The 19,418-nt window shown below is 45.7% G+C and overlaps 1 protein-coding gene across 5 annotated transcripts in view; it reads right to left on the reverse strand.

Moving 5' to 3' along the window:
- Positions 1-19,418, reverse strand: part of trh (PAS domain-containing protein trachealess) — a 602,053-nt gene that overhangs the window by 1,757 nt on the left and 580,878 nt on the right. For 4 of the 5 annotated variants that reach the window (XM_070521570.1, XM_065449873.2, XM_065449876.2 and 1 more), the window contains 6 exons: positions 18,187-18,471; positions 17,411-17,714; positions 15,499-15,646; positions 13,344-13,462; positions 7,833-8,005; positions 7,055-7,126 (listed from right to left, as the gene is read on the reverse strand). In XM_070521570.1, coding sequence (XP_070377671.1) covers positions 7,055-7,126; positions 7,833-8,005; positions 13,344-13,462; positions 15,499-15,646; positions 17,411-17,714; positions 18,187-18,471 — 1,101 coding nt within the window. The remainder of the gene's footprint in view (positions 1-7,054; positions 7,127-7,832; positions 8,006-13,343; positions 13,463-15,498; positions 15,647-17,410; positions 17,715-18,186; positions 18,472-19,418) is intronic. The other variant, XM_065449874.2, reaches the window with a different exon arrangement.

The raw sequence follows: 19,418 nt of genomic DNA on the forward strand, positions 1-19,418 counted from the left end.
CAACTTTCTCGATAAGATTGGTGGTCGCGCACTGCGTCGTTGTCAGCACACAACAAAGAAGGCTTCACACGGTGACCAGCTTTACCTTGTCGATTTGGTAGCGACACGTCTTTCGCGGCGCAGCGAAACACATCTGTCAATGGCAACGTTTCTAACAGATCGGTGAAGGCATCATGCATGTCACGCCGTATCATGCAAGAGAGCAACGTAGACAGCATGGCTCACGCTTGGCCCGTTTGCGCTTCGCAGGTTTTTCTGCCATCCTTTCTAATGCTGTGTCTGCCTCCTGCTCAGACGGTAGTTAACGGCTGTACGACTCTGGAATGTCTGGACTACACCGAAGAAGGCTACGCTTTTCCGGGTATTATCCCGGATGTTTGCCCAGAACCGCAGCTCACTGCCTGAAGGGAATTTTCATCGCCACTAGCATCAGTTCCTGAGGCTACCTTTGCCATGCCTTTATAGCATGACAAACGCTTGACAAAGCAGGCAGCATGGCTCACGTTTGGCCCGTTTGTGCTTCGCAGGTTTGCGAAAAACATTCTTTACACGCTAAAAAAAGCGACACCCCGTATTTGTTTTTGCTCCCTTGCCCAGCAATGTTTTATGAAACTGCCTGTAACTGTTTTTTCTTAATCTTTCTACTGCTGTGCTCCAGTGATGTGGAAACAAATCCTGGGCCTGACACGAGTTCGGCATCGTTGCTTTCCTTGGAAGACTTGCCCGATGACCCAGCAGAACAATTTGGGTTCTTTTTTATTTGCTCAAAGATGTGCATACTCCTTCTGTGCAACCAGCACAAAGTCAGGCCGAGCTGTCCGTTGACGTAAAAGCCATAAAAAGCAGTCAGAAAAGTATCCAAGTGAAAATTGGCAACTTTCACGAGAGATCGCATAAACTAGAAAAAAAACTAATTCTTTTGACAATATTTATGAAGAATTTATCGGAGTACGCCATACCCATACAATGGAAGGCGCTACCACCCGGCAAAACTTTTTGGAAGCTCGCCTAGACGATTTAGAAGACAGATCGCGTCGTGACAACTTAGTTTTCCGTGGTATGCCTGACTCTTTCGAATCGAGTGAGCAGTCTGAAGCACGTGTCAAATCTGCCCTTCTTTGTGTTGCAGATAATTTGCCCGATAATGCTATCGATCGTGCGCATATCGTATCGGACCTTTCGTTCCCAACAAGTGCCGCCCAAATGTTGTGAAGTCTTGAAGCTACAAAGTAAGACACAATATTTTGAGTGCACCTAAAAATCTAAAAGAAAATAACACACCATGAGCGAAGATTTTTCTCCCTCAACACGTCGCATACGTTCGAAACTGGCTAATTTTGTCAAAGGTCAATCGGAAACGCAGCCCTATCAGCTTAGGTACAATACCCTTGTAATGAATAAAAAGCATTACGTGTACACGTCGAAAACAGACAGCACCGCTGAACGTAAGCAAACTGCATCGTCTGATGACCGCCGTACAGATGCCGACGCAACTAGACGTGCGCGAGAGGCTGTGGGCAAAGTCAGCTGCACGCATCTGTACTTTTCACAAATGTTCGAAGTTCGTCTAGTAAACGTGGCCTTTTAAACTCTGCCATTAAAAATTAAATTCTGGGGTTTTACGTGCCAAAACCACGTTCTGATTATGAGGCACGCCGTAGTGGAGGACACCGGAAATTTCGACCACCTGGGGTTCTTTAACGTGCACCTAAATCTAAGCACACGGGTGTTTTCACATTTCGCCCCCATCAAAATGCGGCCGCCGTGGCCGAGATTCGATCCCGCGACCTCGTGCTCAGCAGCCCAACACCATAGCCACTGAGCAACCACGGCGGGTACTCTGCTATTTATACTTGCAAAGCAAACGTGCTCGTATTAACAGAAACCTGGCTTCGGCCAGAGGTAATGAATAACGAGCTTTTTTTTCTTCAGTTAATGAATTTTCTGTGTGTCGCTATGATCGACTGTTGCGGATAGACGGTGGTGTATTGCTCGCCATTTCGAAAGAAATCCCGTCGCACCGCCTGCACATTCCAACTGAGTGGAAAACCATTTGGACTGTCGCTGAATTTCCCAAGCAAAAAAATAATTATTGGCTCTTGTTACTGTCCACCTTCTCACAGTCGCATTTTCATTAAAGAACTAGACGACGTGATTAACTATGCGGTGTCTCAATTCCCGAGTTTACCGCTTTTCTTAATGCGGGATTTCAGCATCCCTAATGTCTCGTGGGATTTTGAGCCACCTGCACTGAACCCTCCTCCTTCTTCACTTGCAAGAGTTTTTTTTTATATGTGCGCTGTATTTTCTATAACACAATTGATAAAGCAACCAACTAGAATAGCAGAATTAGCAGCTAACACTCTTGATCTTGTATTCGCAACATACCCTGAACACGTTTCTAACGTCACTCACCTGCCCGGTATAAGTGACCACTCCATTATGTCATTTCGCATTAACATTTCACGTCCAAAATGCAAAACCAGAAAGAAAGTTATCAAAAATTACTAAAATTCGAACTTTGAACTAATCAAGGAGGAACTTTGCGTTTTTCTTGACGGTTTTTTCGCTGGTTTTGAAGAGCGTACGGTACAATCAAACTGGAATTTCTTTTTATCCAAGGTTAAAGAATTAACAAATAAATACATACCCACTCGTACGATAATTGCGAATGCTGAGGCCCTATGGTACAACCCATAGGCGCCGACTACGGGGAACTCCGGGGCCCGAGCTCTCTCCGGAGTTTCCCGGGGGATGGGGCTGCCCCCCCCCCCCCGGGCGATTCCCAAGGCCTCACCCCCCCCCCCCCATACACACACATAAAGTGCCATTACCAGAACTTTGTCACCCACATCACTTGAAGTATCTTTTGACTTGCCTCGACTTTTTCACTCGAAACTTTACTGGGGCTAATAGCTTACTGCATCATTGTTGGCGTGGACGTGGACGACTTTTAATTCATAATTTCGCTTTATTTCTGCAAATCCTGACAATAGGAGGACACGCGCATAAGAAGCACTAGGGGCGGCTGCCTCATCCGCATTTTCTCAACATTGTTTTAAATTTCCATAGTAAACACCATGCATATACACAATATATTTAAATATACGCACATAACAAAGTTTATTATATCTTTCAAAGAGGTGAAGGCAGCCAATTAAAAATTTTTTCTAAAGGTATGGATAGCCAATGCTTAGAGAATGAATATGTTGCTGTATGTTTACCATGCTTAAAAGTGCTTTGCGTGCTTTCTTTACCACGAAAAAAAAAAGAACCTATAGACTTCAGTGACCCCTTCGGCAGAGTCCTTTATCAATGGCGTGTGAAATGCACGTGAATGTTGTGTGTCTCAGTATTGCTTCTTTTTCCAGTAAGCAATGCTAACAAATCATGAAAATAAATCTTTCTAATAATTACGAGCATTTACTAGGGATGGAAAGGTCGCCAGTTGCATGCAAAGGTCATAAATATATACAGGGTGTCCCAATTAGCTATCAGGCACCAAGGTTTACATAAAGATCAATGCGTTACTCGAAGAAAACCTAGTGCATATTGTTTACAGTACAGTAGAGTATCTGCCAGTAATTGTTTTACCACTAAAATTTAATTAGATAATTGAAGTTAATTATCTAACTCGAGACATACTATCATAATTATCATAAGTGTCAATGAGGCATTTGTAGGCACATTCAAGGGACACCTAACCGCGGCAATTGCAGTGACGTACTAATTGCGTACTAATATCTTTCCTACTGAAAAATAAAGAAGAACGGCAGATTGGGCGAGTTGGTGCTTTTACATAATGTTTAAAAACGGCGCTAAACACGTACACCGGACAAGAGAATAGAGGATGACACGCAAGGGGAGGGGGGGGGGCACGCACCATCCTCTATTTTGTTGTACGGTGTGCGTTTTTAGCGCTGATAAATAAACGCCGCGAAATATGAAGAATACCATGTGACTGCACTGCTACCGAGATCATAAAGCAGTGCCCTCGAACAGGCTCCGTCTGAGTTAGTCAAAACGAAATAAAGTAAAACTCTCCAGTATGTATCATCACGCATTGATTATTGACATAAGATTGCCATTTCATTTTGTAGGACTTCTACTTTCCAGTATTCATATTCCCCCAGAACTTGCGAGGAGTGGAACCATCTTCCTGTCGTCCCTGCAGACATTACAGACCATCAACGTTTCAATAATGTCTTAACAGTAACTAAACAGTTTGTTGCTTCACAATCGTTTCTTTTTGTTTGCTTGTGCTTACCTGTATCTTCTTCTTGTGAGTTCATAATGTTTTATAGTTTGATGTTTTGTATTCATGATTTCATTTGATGGTTGGAGGATTGTATTTGTATGATATTGGTGCATTATATAACTTTATGTATTGGTGTATCTTTTCACAGAAATGCTTCTTTCTTTTTTTCCTTTTTTACCACTCCCCTCTGTAATGCTTAGGGCACAATAAAGAAATAAATAAAAAAGGTGAAACACACTATAATGCAACCTAAAATAGGCGAAACTTGTGTCGTCTGCTCTATACATTGTATCTTATGTGCTTTTTTTTCGTGACGTCTCTTTTATGTTACGATCTTTAGAGCTGTTTCTCGCACACTGTCTGCTCTACCTCCTGTTTCTTTCTCTAGACACCTTCTCCATCTGTTGTAGTTAAGCGATCTTCTTTTTTGTTTATTTACCAAAGCATGCAACGGCACAAGAATGCTTTTCGTTCTAAAGGTCATGCCCATGGGAGCGCTAAATTATGCGCGTGCGTCTTGGCTAGGAATAGGAGGAAACACCGCGTGCTCTGGCGCGGTCGCCGCCACGGAGGAGAGGAATGGGGGAAGGGGTACATGCAGTGGCGAACGGCGGCAGCTATGCGTTTCGGCTCTGGCAGCAGCACATCATCGAGATCAGCCGTAATCGAGCCGGACCTCTCATTGCCACCGCACATGGGTGGCATTGGGGGAATAGCGAAGAGAGCAAGGCTCGTGCGGTGCGCGAGAGATGGTGCCGGGAGAGCGCTCCGCTAGAGCAGCGCGCTGGCCCTGGCTACGTATGACGGCGCCGCGACACGCAGGAACAGGCGACAAAGAGCTGCGCTCTAAAGAAAGGTTCGTTACAGCCAATGCGAGGAAATTTTAGCTTTGTTAAAACGAGGTTTTTCAATACATGGACATCTATTAGAATTTCAAGGGGAATGACGATTGTTTCGTGATATCCATTGGTTCGTTATATCTGGTTTCGTTATAAAGAGGTTTTACTGTATATTACAGCGGGACTAAATTGCGTATGCGCGGGACGCAAACGGTAATATTTTGCGGGTTACGTATGCACGTTACCTTTAGCATTTAGTGCTACGTGGCCTGAGCAGTTAGCTTGATACCATGGCGTAGGAAGCCTTCACACACACATACTCAAGCGCTAAGACAGGCCGGAGCTCCCTACCATGGCTATGAAATTATCAAGAAACTATATGAAAAACAGGCCTCCCTACAACCGGTGTGAACGCCGCCTGCGGCAGATCAGAATTCATCATTGCCACTTGCTTTTCACTGCGCTCGCGAAATGTAAAACGTAAATAGGCTTTCATATAGTCTGATCTCACTTCAAATATGAGTAACAACTGAATACTGGTAAGCGCAATTCCAAGACGGGACAGAAGATATACACAGAAGCACAGGACACGTGCTAACTCGCAACTAAATTTTATTCTGAAGACTTCGCCTACCTAAGTACACAGTAGACCAGGATCGCGCAAGCGCACTGGCTAGAGAAATCATAGAGGCATATCATAATCGAAAGAAAAAAAGTGCCTGAATTAGCAATACGTCGGCTGTTTTACATGGTAAAGAAAAGCAGTTTTTAGAAATTATGCTGTAATCTATACGCTTCTTGATATGATGCATTGGTTGGCTTGATGGGCAGTGCATTTGCGCGATTATGGTTTGCTGTATACTTAAGTAGGTGAAGTCTTCAGAATGAAATTTATTTGCGAGTTAGAGCTTGTCCTGTGCTTCTGTGTCTATACTCTGTCCGATCTTGGAATTGCACTTACCGATATTCAGTTGTTAAGCATCAACCAACAAGCCCAGCAACAAATTTTGTTACAGATCAAATATGAGTGGTGATTTGTCAGCATTTATTATTCTTTTTTTACTCAGAAAATTTAAATTTTGCACACAAGTGTAATACACTTGCCGGAGGTGCACTGCTTCCGACCTTTCCAGTGATACCCCACTTAAACCTACCTACTTTGTCACTGTTTTGAAGTTGTCTTGATGATGTCAAGTCTGACTAAAGAATCGGCCCCTATGTGGTTTCTGTGAAAGTGGTTCGATTTTTGCCTACTAGACTGCACCTGTTAGACCTCTACTGCTACGTCTGCTGAACGCTTACAAGTAGGCATTTACGAGTCGTTTGCTCGATCATGTCCCCTAGATCCCTAACAGACGGCACCTAGCAGATGTCTACAGTTAACATCTACTAGATGTTCACTGTATGGCATCTACTATACGGGGTCACATCCAGCTCGTACATGTGCTGGTGGTGCAAAATATTTTGTTAAAGTTATTTGCTTAAAGTTGAGTATTGCTGGTCGTAGTCACTTTTGGTGCATCTGCACAGTAGACTGAAATGCTACAGTAAAGCTGCTTAATGTCTCTTGTTTTGATATTATTCGTAAGAAAGGATGTGGAATTGATACAGACTCTGCATAATTCATCTAAGTGATACGAGAAATCATATGTAATTACGAGGATGCATACTACATGTAATTGTCTTGGTGATGAGTCAAATGGTTTGCAGCGCAGAACCCGTCATGTCTTACTGTACTGGTTGTCTGAATTCGTGCTATTATGTCTATCTTAAATGGAAACAAACCATTTAGCAACATGTCATTTTGAAGGATAGTGCGGTTTCAGTGCGATGTGCTGTTCTGTGGGGCAACACAATACAAGTGCGAGGATGTGCTGGGTGACGTGCTCGGAAGAATGGAGGACACGTGTGGAAGGTGCTTAATGCAAAAGTACTTTCAGCAGCATCACCATCTGACCTGGTAGGCATCCACGTACGTGTGGCAGGCCATTTGAATGTAGTTCGAATCGGACCTCCTTGTGCCCCGAATCTGCGTACAGCCAGCAGGAGCAACGATACTGTGAACATTCAGCTCTCCACATGCTGTATGAACCAAGTGAGACATTCTGTCAATCTCACGATAGAAACATCTGCGACAACATCGACGATTCTTTACATGAAATCACCCCACTCAGCCATGAGACAATGGTTACGAGTTTGCGCAACACACACTGCCTGGGTTTTGCCTTCTCAGATGACAGCCTGGCCATCCAAATGTAAAAGCGCTCTTTGTTGATATCCTCAACGGTAAGCACACATTTTGCGACTTCACCTCTGAAGGCCCAATTACCGGACGAAAACATATTCTCTACTCCAGTGCCTGTAGTACACGAGACCACCTTGAACAGGAAAGAGCTGCCAATGACAGACTATTTCTTACCTATACAAGCAGTAGCACAGAATGAACACCCTGGCTGCTGTTTGCAAACCCATACATTCGCGGTTTAGTTACGCTGGTTCCACGTTTAACTGTACCCAGAATAAGTTACCTGGATTCCACTAAACTTTATCAAAAAGGTTGAGTTGCCAGTAATCATATGTTTGCAAGTGAGCGAAGGAAAAGAGTCGAGACTGATTTGAACATGACAAGGGAAACCAGAATAAAGATATGAAAGTCTGTAGATGATGTGAAAGTGACAAGATCGAAATAGAAGAGGCAGGTCGACATGGAATGAACCATGGGCAATCGATCCCACCTTGGCATTCCTGAGCGAGTCGAGCTTCCCCACAGCGCCCAGCTGCGTCAAGTGCTGCTGCTGCTCGGCGGCAGAGGGAACGTCCTGACTCCCTCCCAGTGCGGGGGTGGACGATGGCGGTGCCTCGTGGCTCTTGGGAGAAGGCTCGGCAGCACGGCCCGGCGACCGTTCCTCTGCGAAGCGCGAGGAGCACAGGAGGGGCAGATGGGAAATTATTTAGCATATTCACACCAATCAACAAAAAATGACTCAGCTTAGACTGGCAAAGATTTCGAAATTCTAACTTAATTCATTAGGTGCGAAAAGTTAATTCATAATGGAAAGTTCAGGCCAAACTTCTATTTCGTTTCAATTTCGCTACAGTACCTCAGTGCCTTTAAAGAGACCCTGAAACGATTTTGGCGATTTTCCACAAACGTACTGAGTCGTTAGAGTAGGTCCTTCTGATCATTAATTGACACATCTAAGTGCTCTGCGTAAAGCGTGTAATTTATTATAAGGTTTTAAAAATGCACATCGCTGTCGATCGCAGCGCACTGCTCGGCGGAATGTTAAGCCTCCCCTACCCATATGATGCAAATAACCCATATGACGTCACATGGGCGAGCTATCTGATTGGCTGACCAGGGCGCGTGGTCGATAATTTTTCCAACTTTATGGTGAACAAATGATGCTCGTAATAGTTGGAATGTTAGTTACTTTGTTTTTGTAAAAAGAAAATAACTTAAAGAGAATACACAAGAATAGTTTTTTAGTACACTTGAGCACTTCCGGCACACAGCAAGTGTCGTCTGCTTGTGTTACAACGTGCGCAGTCTTTGACGAGAGCTCCGCCGTCAGTGTCGATCAGTCTTTTCGTGAGCACGATGAATCACCCTTGTTGCGTTGTGGGCTGCAGACGTAGCGACTGGAAAGATGTGAAGTTGCGAAATCGTGTCTCTCTGCAAGGCAGCATACGAGCGAACTGGCTGCTACGCATCGGACTGCGGCTATCCGATAGGCGCCAGGATTTGCGCGTTTGTGGCCGTCACTTTACAGCGGAAGATTACTAACGCAATAGCGTTTCGCAAGTCCGGTATTAGGGCAAACACAAGCGCAAAGGGACAGGGTCTGGCCGCTTGACTGCGCCGGGATGAGCCATGAGATGAGCAGAAAGGTAATTGTGAATGGTCTGCATGGTGCAGCCACCTGGTGGCACAGAGCTCAACCATACACAGTAGCAGCAACCAGGGTTGCCGTTGGGAATTTTTCAAAAAGAGCCAGAACTGAGGCTAAAAGTAGCCAAAAGTAGCCACGCCACCTGGTCTTGGCGCCAAATTTGTAGCCAAGTAGAAAAGTACCATTATTATAAGCAACTTTTATTAATGAACAATAAATAATATCATTTTGAATCAACACAAGAACACAGAGTAAATAAAGAGCAAGGAAATTTGGTTCTCTTGCTTGGCCTTCAAGCATCAGGTACGTTGCAAATAAATAAAAGTTCAGTCCGCGTAGTTTATCTAGAGTAGATAGTGTTCATGCCGGAGTAATTTTGGCACATTCTATTCAACAACTCAGCAGGAACGTCAAACGATGATGCTGTTTTTTCTTGAAGTCGTAGCCCAAATTTGATCCGCAGAATCGCCATGAGCAAGTCCAGCTTCATTTTGTTACGGATCTCTGTTTTCGTCAAGTTCACGCAAGAGAACACGCGCTCTGCATCAGCGTTAGAAATTGGAAGGGTCAAAATTTTCAGTGCTCCTTGCGCCAGGTGTTGAAAAGGGCATTCGCCGCAAGGGTCCTTGTACGATGCCGCTGCGTGCCAGAAAGTCAAACATGATGCGCGATCAAGTGCACCGCTAACACTCTGCAGCTGGCGTATTTCAGACTCCAGTTCGATTGAGGAACATCCAAAAAAATGCAGCGGTAGCTTCATTATGCATTCACGGCTCTTAGCACTTTCTATGCCATCGGGATTTATGGCACACAGTCTTCGAAGTGCAGAGGAGGCATTTGGAAGTCGCTGCTGCAGTCCCATCGCCATTTGCCTCAAGAATTGCAAACAGCGCTCCCTCACGGCCCGTTGGTCTTCAATAGGGACTAGTGAAATCTTCTCTCTGAAGACGTCACCTAGGTCCACTACCTCTGGTTGCAGGAAAATCGACTTCATTTTTGCCAGGTCTAGCGACAGCAGACTTGCCGTTGTGTTGTGCCTCAAAACTGATGGATTCAAAATCCGCCTAAGAATTTCCAAAGACAAATTTTCTAGCTCTTGGAAGACAACCAGTGGGTCAGTTGTGTTTGTTTGGAACATTTTGTTCACTCGCCTAACGTTACGGAGAACTGAGGCAAGAAACACGAGGTAAACATAATTTTTTCTGTCTCGATACATCTCTCGTAAAATGCGCACGTTGTAGCTGCGATCTTCTGCTTTCTCAAAAAACTCTTCGAGAGACTGGTACTGCGCCAAAATTCTTTCTATAGAGTCTGCAATAGCAAGCCATCTCGTCTGCGAAAGCGACAGAATCTTGGGCGGTGGATTTGCACTTTCATCTTCCACTGTCATACTGGCATACAGTCTCTTATAAGCATCTTGCCGGCAGCTGCTGTGTGCAAAGTAGTTGTAGGTTTCTCGCACTAAGTGCTCAACCGCAGAAGGAATCGCCTCCATCGACTTGGATGCCACAAGGTCCAGGCTGTGGCAAGAGCATTTGATCAGAATCAAGTCTTTGTTGTCCTCACTAAGACGACTGAACAGAGAATTGTGTTTGCCGCACATGGCATTTGCACCATCGGTGCAGAGTCCGAGACAGTTCTTGATCGATAGGCCGTGCTTGTCCAACGTCTTCAATACCGTGTCGTGAAGCGTTTCTGCCGTTCCATCAGACAGCTCTACGAGATCAAGAAGGGTGGTTGCAATCCTGTTTTCTTCTAAACTCAGAAACCGCACAACCATGCAAAGTTGCTTTGTCGTGGATACATCGGTTGATTCATCCACCATTAGAGAATAGCTGGAGCCGTTCAGTTGTTTGTCCATGTTTTCCGTGAAGTACGGGAAGAGAACATTCGTAATTATAGCCGTGCACTTCGTTCTGTGCAGATCAAAATCATTGAATTCGGAATGCAGAATCTCACCAAGTTCGTCGACAGCATTTATGGAAGTGTGCACTGAAGTGTACAAGGCGATCCTTAACTCTCGGCGAGCCTTTTCATAGTACGTTCGACTCGAAGACGCTAGAAGCTGCGGCAGTTTTTGTTGCGAACTTGGGATTACTGCGCACTCGCGGTGCTTTTTGGTTTCTGCGTGCTTCAACAGATCACTGTAGTGGGGTTGATTGTTGCAATTGCAGTACTTGCAGTGAGCAGTCGTTCCGCCGTCACGTGACGAAATCCATCCTGTAACGCATGGTAATATGCATATTAGATACTAAGCGGCATGCGACTAAACGCCTAAAGAATAGTTTCCGTTTTGCTTACCGCTCAGTTTCTTGTCCTTTCTCCATTCTTCTCGAAACGTGCGCTTTGCTCTTGCGTCTTTTCCCATGGTAGACGCCGGTGTCGGCAAGCCGAAGGCACAAAAACAGAAGCTTTGTCGCCTTGGGGTACACAAGTGTTATTTCACCTGTACTGCTCGTTCCTCTCTGGTGTCATGCCGTGCACACGGCTGCACCTAAACGCATGGTTTCGGATGCATGACCCTAACGGAGAAAGTACTCTAGATTAGTGTTATTTTCTCCAGATGGAGCGCAGCGTCCTTGCGACCTTTGCTTCGCCGTGCGCTAGAATTAGCGTTAGTTTCTCCAGATGGCGCGCAACGTCCTCACGGGCTTTGCTTCGACGTGCGCCCATCACCCAGAGTCCGTGCGTCTGCGCACCCGCGTCTGCTAGTTGGTCTCTATGTGCGCACCGCCGGCGGAGAGAATATATGCGTACAGGACGCGCGCGCTATGGCGCGCGCGCGTCAAGGCGACCGGAACAGCCATGAGGAGAGCAAAGCCTTAAAAATAATTGTTCTTCTTTGTTCTTGCTTGCTATTGTATATGCAATTGCAAAAAAAAATGGCTAGTGAATGCGCCAAAATAGAAGTTCAAAGTAGCCAGAAAGTAGCCAAGGAGCCAACGTGAAATTTTCATCGCCAGACGGGGTCGAAAAGTAGCCAATTTGGCGCAAAGTAGCCACCAACGGCAACCCTGGCAGCAACGAAGTGCATTCTTCTTTGCTGCTGGTGTGTATTTTTCGCAGGAGTGTAATCATCAACACGTTGTTCTTATAAATGTTTAAAATGTTTTACATTTGGTTAGAGCAATATTAGCGCTTCGTTTGACTGGTTAAGCGCTGCGCCAACAAGTGTCTGGACAGTGCAGACCGATCAGGCTGCTCACGTACGTCTACGCTGAAGTTCCTTCATCAGCTTGAGTTTATGCCTCCAGTCATTTGCCGAAATGACCAGCTTGCCTGTGGTTACCGGAATACCGGCCACCTTCGGCGCTACGACAGAATGCTCGCAACGCACGCTGCTTCGATGGCTCTCGGTCGACGGCCAAGCGGCCAGCGGAGAGGTCTCGCGCGGGAGGAGGCGTGCTCCAACAACTGGAAGTGGACGATGTGACGTCGCATCGTGACGCAGGACCAGTGAAGGCGGAGCTTAGCTATGATGGCTAGAAGGCAGCTCCTTCTAGCCACCATAGCTTAGCGCCGCTTGCTCGGCGAGCGAGTTGAGGAGGAAAAGCATGGCTAGGGAGGAGGGTAACTTCTAATCGCTTGTAACTCCATTAATACGTAACGCTTCACTTAAATTGTGGTGCGAATGTTCTACTTAAGCTGTACCCTATGCGCCTACAAAATTTGTCCGAACCGTTTCAGGGGCCCTTTAAGTCAGCGTGATGACGCACATCTTACAGCACTTTGAACTTTCTTGTATTTGGTAGGCATTCTGGCAGAGCAAAAGTGCTGGAAACTTGCAATATCGATTCTTTGGCTCCTTCAGCATATGATGTAGTCTTTTGCAGGTAGGCGATTAATTAGAGTGGAAACATTGTCTAGTTGGTTGTACATATTTGGGTGGGCCAAGCGCTAAGGACGCAGACAAAGGTTAAAACACATTGGAAACGACACGGTGGGCTGAACTAGCTACTGATTTTATTATTACGACGGACAAACATATAAATATGAACTGTCATTTTTGATGATGAGTTCCGTAAAGAAACACAGGATGACAAGGTATGAAGGGGTCACGCATAAACGATCGAGCATACGCACAGTAAACTCGCCTGACCACGGGTTTTTAACGTGGAGCTGAAAGAACGATTGATGAGCACGACGAGTATATGAACTTGCTATCGAGACTTTATTCAGTCCCAGTTTCATGTGAACAGCCTATAGCTTCCTTCTTTTTTCCTTACTTTTTTGTTATTTTTTATTCACCCACACAGAGTATCTCAACCCTTGTTACGAAGGAAATGGGGTGGTGATACGGATAGTTCTACAGTAGCATTAGGTAGAAGGGATAAGCGAACGTGAATCTCTCACCTCGTGGTTCGTTGTCCGGCGTGGATCCCCTCTCGGAATTGCTCGGATCGTCGGGCTTGATGTCGCCCAAGCCGCGCATCTGGCTGCAGTCCATGACGCAGTGCTCGTACTCCACGCCACTGCACACATGTGAGAAATGGAGAGGAAATCGGCAAAAAAAGAGAATTGTAAAGCAGTGTTGCATTACAATATCATGTTGACATATTTTTCAAGAGAAAGTGAGAGTGCAGAATGAAAGATGGAAATGTTAACCAAGCCCTACACCGGTGGCAAACCAGAATGCTTACCCCAGAAGAACGTTTATGAGGACGACATGATACGAAAGACCTGTAGTTCGGCCAGTTTACGGTCGCATTCAGCTAATAAGCTTGAGGACTTGAAGAAAACATCAGCATACCTCGGCTCGATCACTGCTCGTTCACTGACAAGTGTTTCAAGCGTACTCGATCATCTAACAAGTTTTACCCTGTAAAAAGTATTTCAAGTGTAGAATTCGTCGCACGGCTAATTTTGCTGCACATGCACAGAAACATTCTTTTTCACTGTCGCACATGGCGCTTCAATGTTTGCAAGGCAAAACCTGAATAATCCACGGAGCATGCGCAAATTGGCGTATCTCGCTGCCTCGCCGCACGTGCTGCCTAACACTAGCCGGCCCTCTAACGCCATGGCTCACAACCGTGTAGCGATGACTTCAAACCCAGCCGGGGAGAAGGATTATCTTGCAACTTGCAGACTAATATATGCGCGGCTGGTCGTAAGTGTCCCGCATAGCAGTCATCACTATTTAATAAAATATCGAATATTTCCGTGAATCATTATGGCATATGTGCACCATTACTAACACCTCCTAACTTTCCTATCCCTTTGTCATACTTCAAGAAAACGGTAGACACTAAAAATTGTCACACCCTGACGAGTGTATAGATGGTGCTTGGTTTATCTCATCGGCAACATAAGAGGAAGCTTTAGCTCGAGGCCAACTCCAATTACCTTATTCAAATACACATAAAATGTAGAAATGCTTTGTTGAGACAACCTCTGGACTGATCACAATGAAATTTGTTGCATTCTAGAGATAAAATTAAATGCTAACGACTGTTGGAAGCAAACATTCGGTACAGTGCCTTAAGTTGTTTACAAAGATCGCCAGAGACCGTTAAGCTTGAAAAAATAGAAGCATGAAATTTGCAAATCCATAACTCTGCACCAAAAACAGATGTCGCAGTTCTGTGAACAGCATCCATTGCAGCATCTCAACTGGACAAATTCGGTATATGAATTTACAGCTTACGTGACTTTGTTACAATGTTTACAAGGGTTTGAAAAAATCTTAGTCACATGATAGTGGTATATTTCATAGCGGTGTATAATACATCAGTTTTGTCCGCTTTAGATGTATTATTAGGTGTTGTTTACAGTATTTTGATATTGTTTTTCACTGCTGAGTTAAAGTTGTGAAATGGATAGTTTCATTTTTCAAGGTAGTGTAATTTTCTTTTCGAGAATATTTATTAAAATATAGAAGGCCTAAATCAAATATCCGCTTAAGACATTCCCTAGATTCTAAATTTTTTTTTGATGCAACACATCTAATGAAATTTGGTATAGTGGTTGCAGAAAAAATGATTGCTCTGTTTTCATGTATTTTGATAGGAGTCACCGATGGATAGAGTCACACAGTGAATCACTCTCTGACCAATTACGGGCAGTCTAGAAGGCCCGCGGTGTGGCTGAAGGGCTCGGCCTGACAGTCCCAACGTGGGAGCTGCCCGCGTCAACTTAGGGTTGACGTTCAGGACCCAATAAAGTCCTTCATACCACAAAATACCGATTTATAGCTACATCTTAAGGGTTAGAGGGAACTGTTTTCTGATGGCATCTTGTAGTAAGTATAAATGAGACACGAAAAGTGCGACGCAACAACAGCATGAAATAAACTTTCATAGCTATAACATTGTCAAACTCTCGTGTCAAATATTTCAGTGGCCAGAGGTGTTGCACAGTTTTCAACTACGCCTTTTCTCGTTGCAGATCCAGCTCGAGTTCGCTATCGTATAAAATAAACAATTCTGTAACCTTAAATGTAAGGGTGGTAGCCATTCGGCAGACTAGCATCCTCAAGGATGTAGAATTTTTTCACGTGTACACGTACCTGAGGACGTAGTTCACGCAGATGATGCTCTGCTCCTCGGAGTTCTTGTTGTTGCAGATGACCGTGGCACAGGTCTGCATCCAGGTGAAGCCGCCGTTCTTGTTCATAATCCGGTAGTAGCCACTCATCACTTGGCCCTTGTTCATCACTGCGTGCCAGTAAGGAGTGGGCGTTGTGATTGTGCTCCCGACACGCCTTGCCCAGAGCGCATGCAGATTTAAGGACAGCGGGCATACACTGGTGTAGTGACACTGTAGGAGGCAGTTCGCATGGTTAAGAGGAAGGCAGAGCGCCAACTGCTATTTTCTCATTATAACGGAGAAATAATTTCATCAGGCTAATCCCGTAACCTAATCGAAGGAAATTTGTTGTGTTAAATGCAAGAATAGTAAAGTACAGCAACTATTCGGTACCAATTCTTTATCTAGAGAGACAGAGAAAAGGAACCGAGAAAAGGAACCGAGAAAAGGAAGTGATGTTAACCGGAAGAAACAAGTCCCGCTTACTACCCTGTAGGAAAGGAGGGGGAAAGGGAAATTAAACAGATAGAAAGGAAGAAAGGTGAGTAAGAAAACAAGAATCGGCGCACAAAATTCTGAGGCGGCACATCTCACCATCACAGTCTATCTCGCAAGCCCGCAGACCGCAACGGGTTAACTAGCGCTTTAGCTGCCTTTGACGCCCACATCTGTTGTCAACACTGTCGAAATACTTTTGTCCTGATCGCGGCCCCCTATCCACTGTCTCTAGAGTGGTTCACAGCCCCTGCCTCTCCGTGGGCAGATACACAGATGTGCAATTATTTCCTTACAACCACATGTGTCCCAGGTAGTCTGAAAAAACATTTCTACGCTTTGGGGCTCGCCTTGTGCCCGAATAAGCATCGTCATTTATCTTGCGTGCATTTTCTTCCTTTAACACTACTGTCGCAACATGTCGTACGTGACCATGGAGGAAGGAAAAATATAGGAGGGAGCATTACGCTGCGCAGCCAACCTTGGCAAGTTAACGCTCCGTGAAGCCACAGTGGTGGCCCAAAGCGTGACCTCTTGCATCAAGACCACGGAGGAAGAATCGAGATTTGCCGAGACGTTTGGTTCCCCGTAGCCATGCCAGTAGTTTTCATTCGGTGCGCGCTTGTTCAGCTGCCATGCCGTGACTCTGCCTGCAGAGCGGGAACACTAAAATCAACTGCGAACTTTGACGTGCGATCACGTGGTGGGCCACCGGGTTGGCTTCAGTCGCGTTGAGGTATGCTCCCTCCTATCATTGTCCTTGCCCCATGTACGTAACCTGAAAGTATCGGGTGTGCAGCGTTAAGGAAAGGAAAGACACATAAGATGCCATTATTGCTCGGGGACAAGATAATGTTTAAAGGATGAATTTTTTCTTGCAGTGTAGGACTGTGAGCCATTCCACAAAGGGGGGATTATGACTCGGTAAACACGACACGAAGCCACAGGCGGCACAACAGAGTTCCTCCACACCTCGGTTGTCCAGAAGGAAGAGAGAAGTCGGGAACCACTCAATGCAGACGACTGTTTGTGAAACTAGGCACTCTGTTTTTTATTTTTTTATTATTTTATTTGAACATCAAGGGTCCCCAGGAGATTACATGAAAGAAACAGAGAGCGTTCGTGAGTGTAAAGCTACGCCAAAGCATTCTATTGCGCATGGCACGCTTCTCTATGTGGGGCCATAGGTGGTGTCCCAAAGCTGACGTCTGTGTCATGTTTCCAGCTCGCAAAAGTCGCTTCTACCGCATGCAGCCGGCAAAAGCATCGCCTTCGAGATCTGCAGTTGTTATCGAGAGGACGCCATCGCTAGGGCGCAGATTTGGGCACCAGCTATTGCTTACTCCTTCAGCAGAACGAACGCAGTGTGCGCCGAGGGTGCAAGACGATCTACTCACGATCCACGTGACACTTTCTCAGTTTCTGCACGTCCTGGCCGTGCACAAGGGTGTACAGGTTCCGGCCGGCCAGGTCCTCGGGGCTGTAGTCGAGCAGGTCGGCGACGCGGGGCTCGCAGTGGGCGACGCGGAAGTCGAAGCCCAACCGCGTGACGAACATGTCGCACTCGAGGCGCACCTCGTTGACCGAGGGCGGCGGCAGCGCGATCGCCATCGCCACCATGCCCAGGATCTGCGGCGGCTGCTTGGAGCGGCCGGGCGAGAACGAGTACTGGGGCCGCAGGTGGCACAGGACCAAAACCACCTGCACGTTTGTTCGTTTAAAGACAGACTGAACAAGACACGATGACATCACATAGGCCAGAAAAGTTGACAGCCGTGTATACACCCATGCATCTGGTGCCGAATCACGCGAAGCCTCGCTGAAGTCATCGTATCGCCTACATCAACAGCATTGTTGCTAGAGCAGCGACAGCGTCTACTCGGTGAAACAGACGACGCCAAATTGCGTAGAAGTACGCGAAGAATATATTCCTAGAAAAAAAAACATATTGGGTTCTCCCATCTGACGCTGTGAACGACAAGCACCAGAGAAATCGAAGGAATCTGTTTTTAGCAAGAATCATAGGAAGCCAACGGACACTGAATCAAAATTTTCTTCCACTTTCATTTCCATTTTATTCATCACGATTACGAAGGTTGTTGCAAAATGTCACCCTCATGGGGTGTCTCGACTTTACACGGTAGTTCCGTGTTAATGTGGTGCACATACTGACCCGGTATCCGGAAGACTTGAAGTGGCAGCCTCGCTTCGTAAGAGTAGACTTCATGCGTACGCAGAAGGACCTTTCTAGACCCTTGTAGGCTGCGCTGCTACCGAGAGTCATCACGGGGGCTGGCCTGTCCAGCGAGTTCGGCGTCGACGAGCCGTCGTCCGAGCCGCCCGAGCCGCCCGACGGCGAGGACACCGACTGCGACAGGTTGATGCCCAGCTGCTCGGCCAACTCGGCGTGGTCCTGGTGGTGCACGTAGTCGAACACGCTGCTGCCCGTCATCTCCACCTGCGCGCATGTCAGCGTCCACCAACCGAGGAACGTTGTTCTGGTCGCGTACTGTATAAGCCTTTACGATAATTCAAGTTCCGCAGCGATCTGAGAAGGGAAAGCGACTGTGCACGAAAGCCTACAGCCCTCTGTTGTACCCCTCGCACTTGATTTTCTGAGGATGCTTGGAGAAAAAAGTGCACCGCGTTTTTCAAGACAATTCCTCCGCAAACACCGCAATCATACCACACGAGAAGCTCGCTACTTTGCCACGTGTCTACAATGTTGTGTTCGATAACCACAGCACCTTCTTGCCCATATATATATATATATATATATATATATATATATATATATATATATATATATATATATATATATATATATATATATATATATATATATATATATATATATATATATATATATATATATACTATAGTTGACCAATAAAACCCAATTCGTAGACAGCTCCTGTGTTTGTACTTCTTTGTGCTAACCACATCCCGCCTACGTTCTTCCCCACTTTTCATTTCATTTGGCGCCGTGAAGTTCGACCAGCTCGCCCCAAATCGCAATATTGACGCGCTCTATAATCGTTACAGTGCCAAAGACTACCCAGACAATACGGTATATAACAGCAGAACTTTTTGTTGGGCTAGTTGGTGCATGTTACTGAAGTACTCAAGCGCCAAACAGACGACACAAGAAGAGACACGGACGAACGCTTACTAACAACTGATGCTTTATTGACGGAAACACACAGTATATATACGCCAATCTGGCGGCGCAACTCACCCGTTGTGGAAAATCACATGGTAACCAGGCAAAAGGCGATCAAACGATTGTAAAGGTGACGTTCGTGACAATGACACGTGGTGTATAGGGCCAAATGATCATAAATGATAATGGTTACGCGATGCACAAAACGCCGCCATTAGGGAGTACCCCATTAAAAACTAAAA

The sequence above is a fragment of the Dermacentor albipictus genome, chromosome 7 (genome assembly GCF_038994185.2).
Source record: "Dermacentor albipictus isolate Rhodes 1998 colony chromosome 7, USDA_Dalb.pri_finalv2, whole genome shotgun sequence".
Classification (NCBI taxonomy): Eukaryota; Metazoa; Arthropoda; class Arachnida; order Ixodida; family Ixodidae; genus Dermacentor; species Dermacentor albipictus.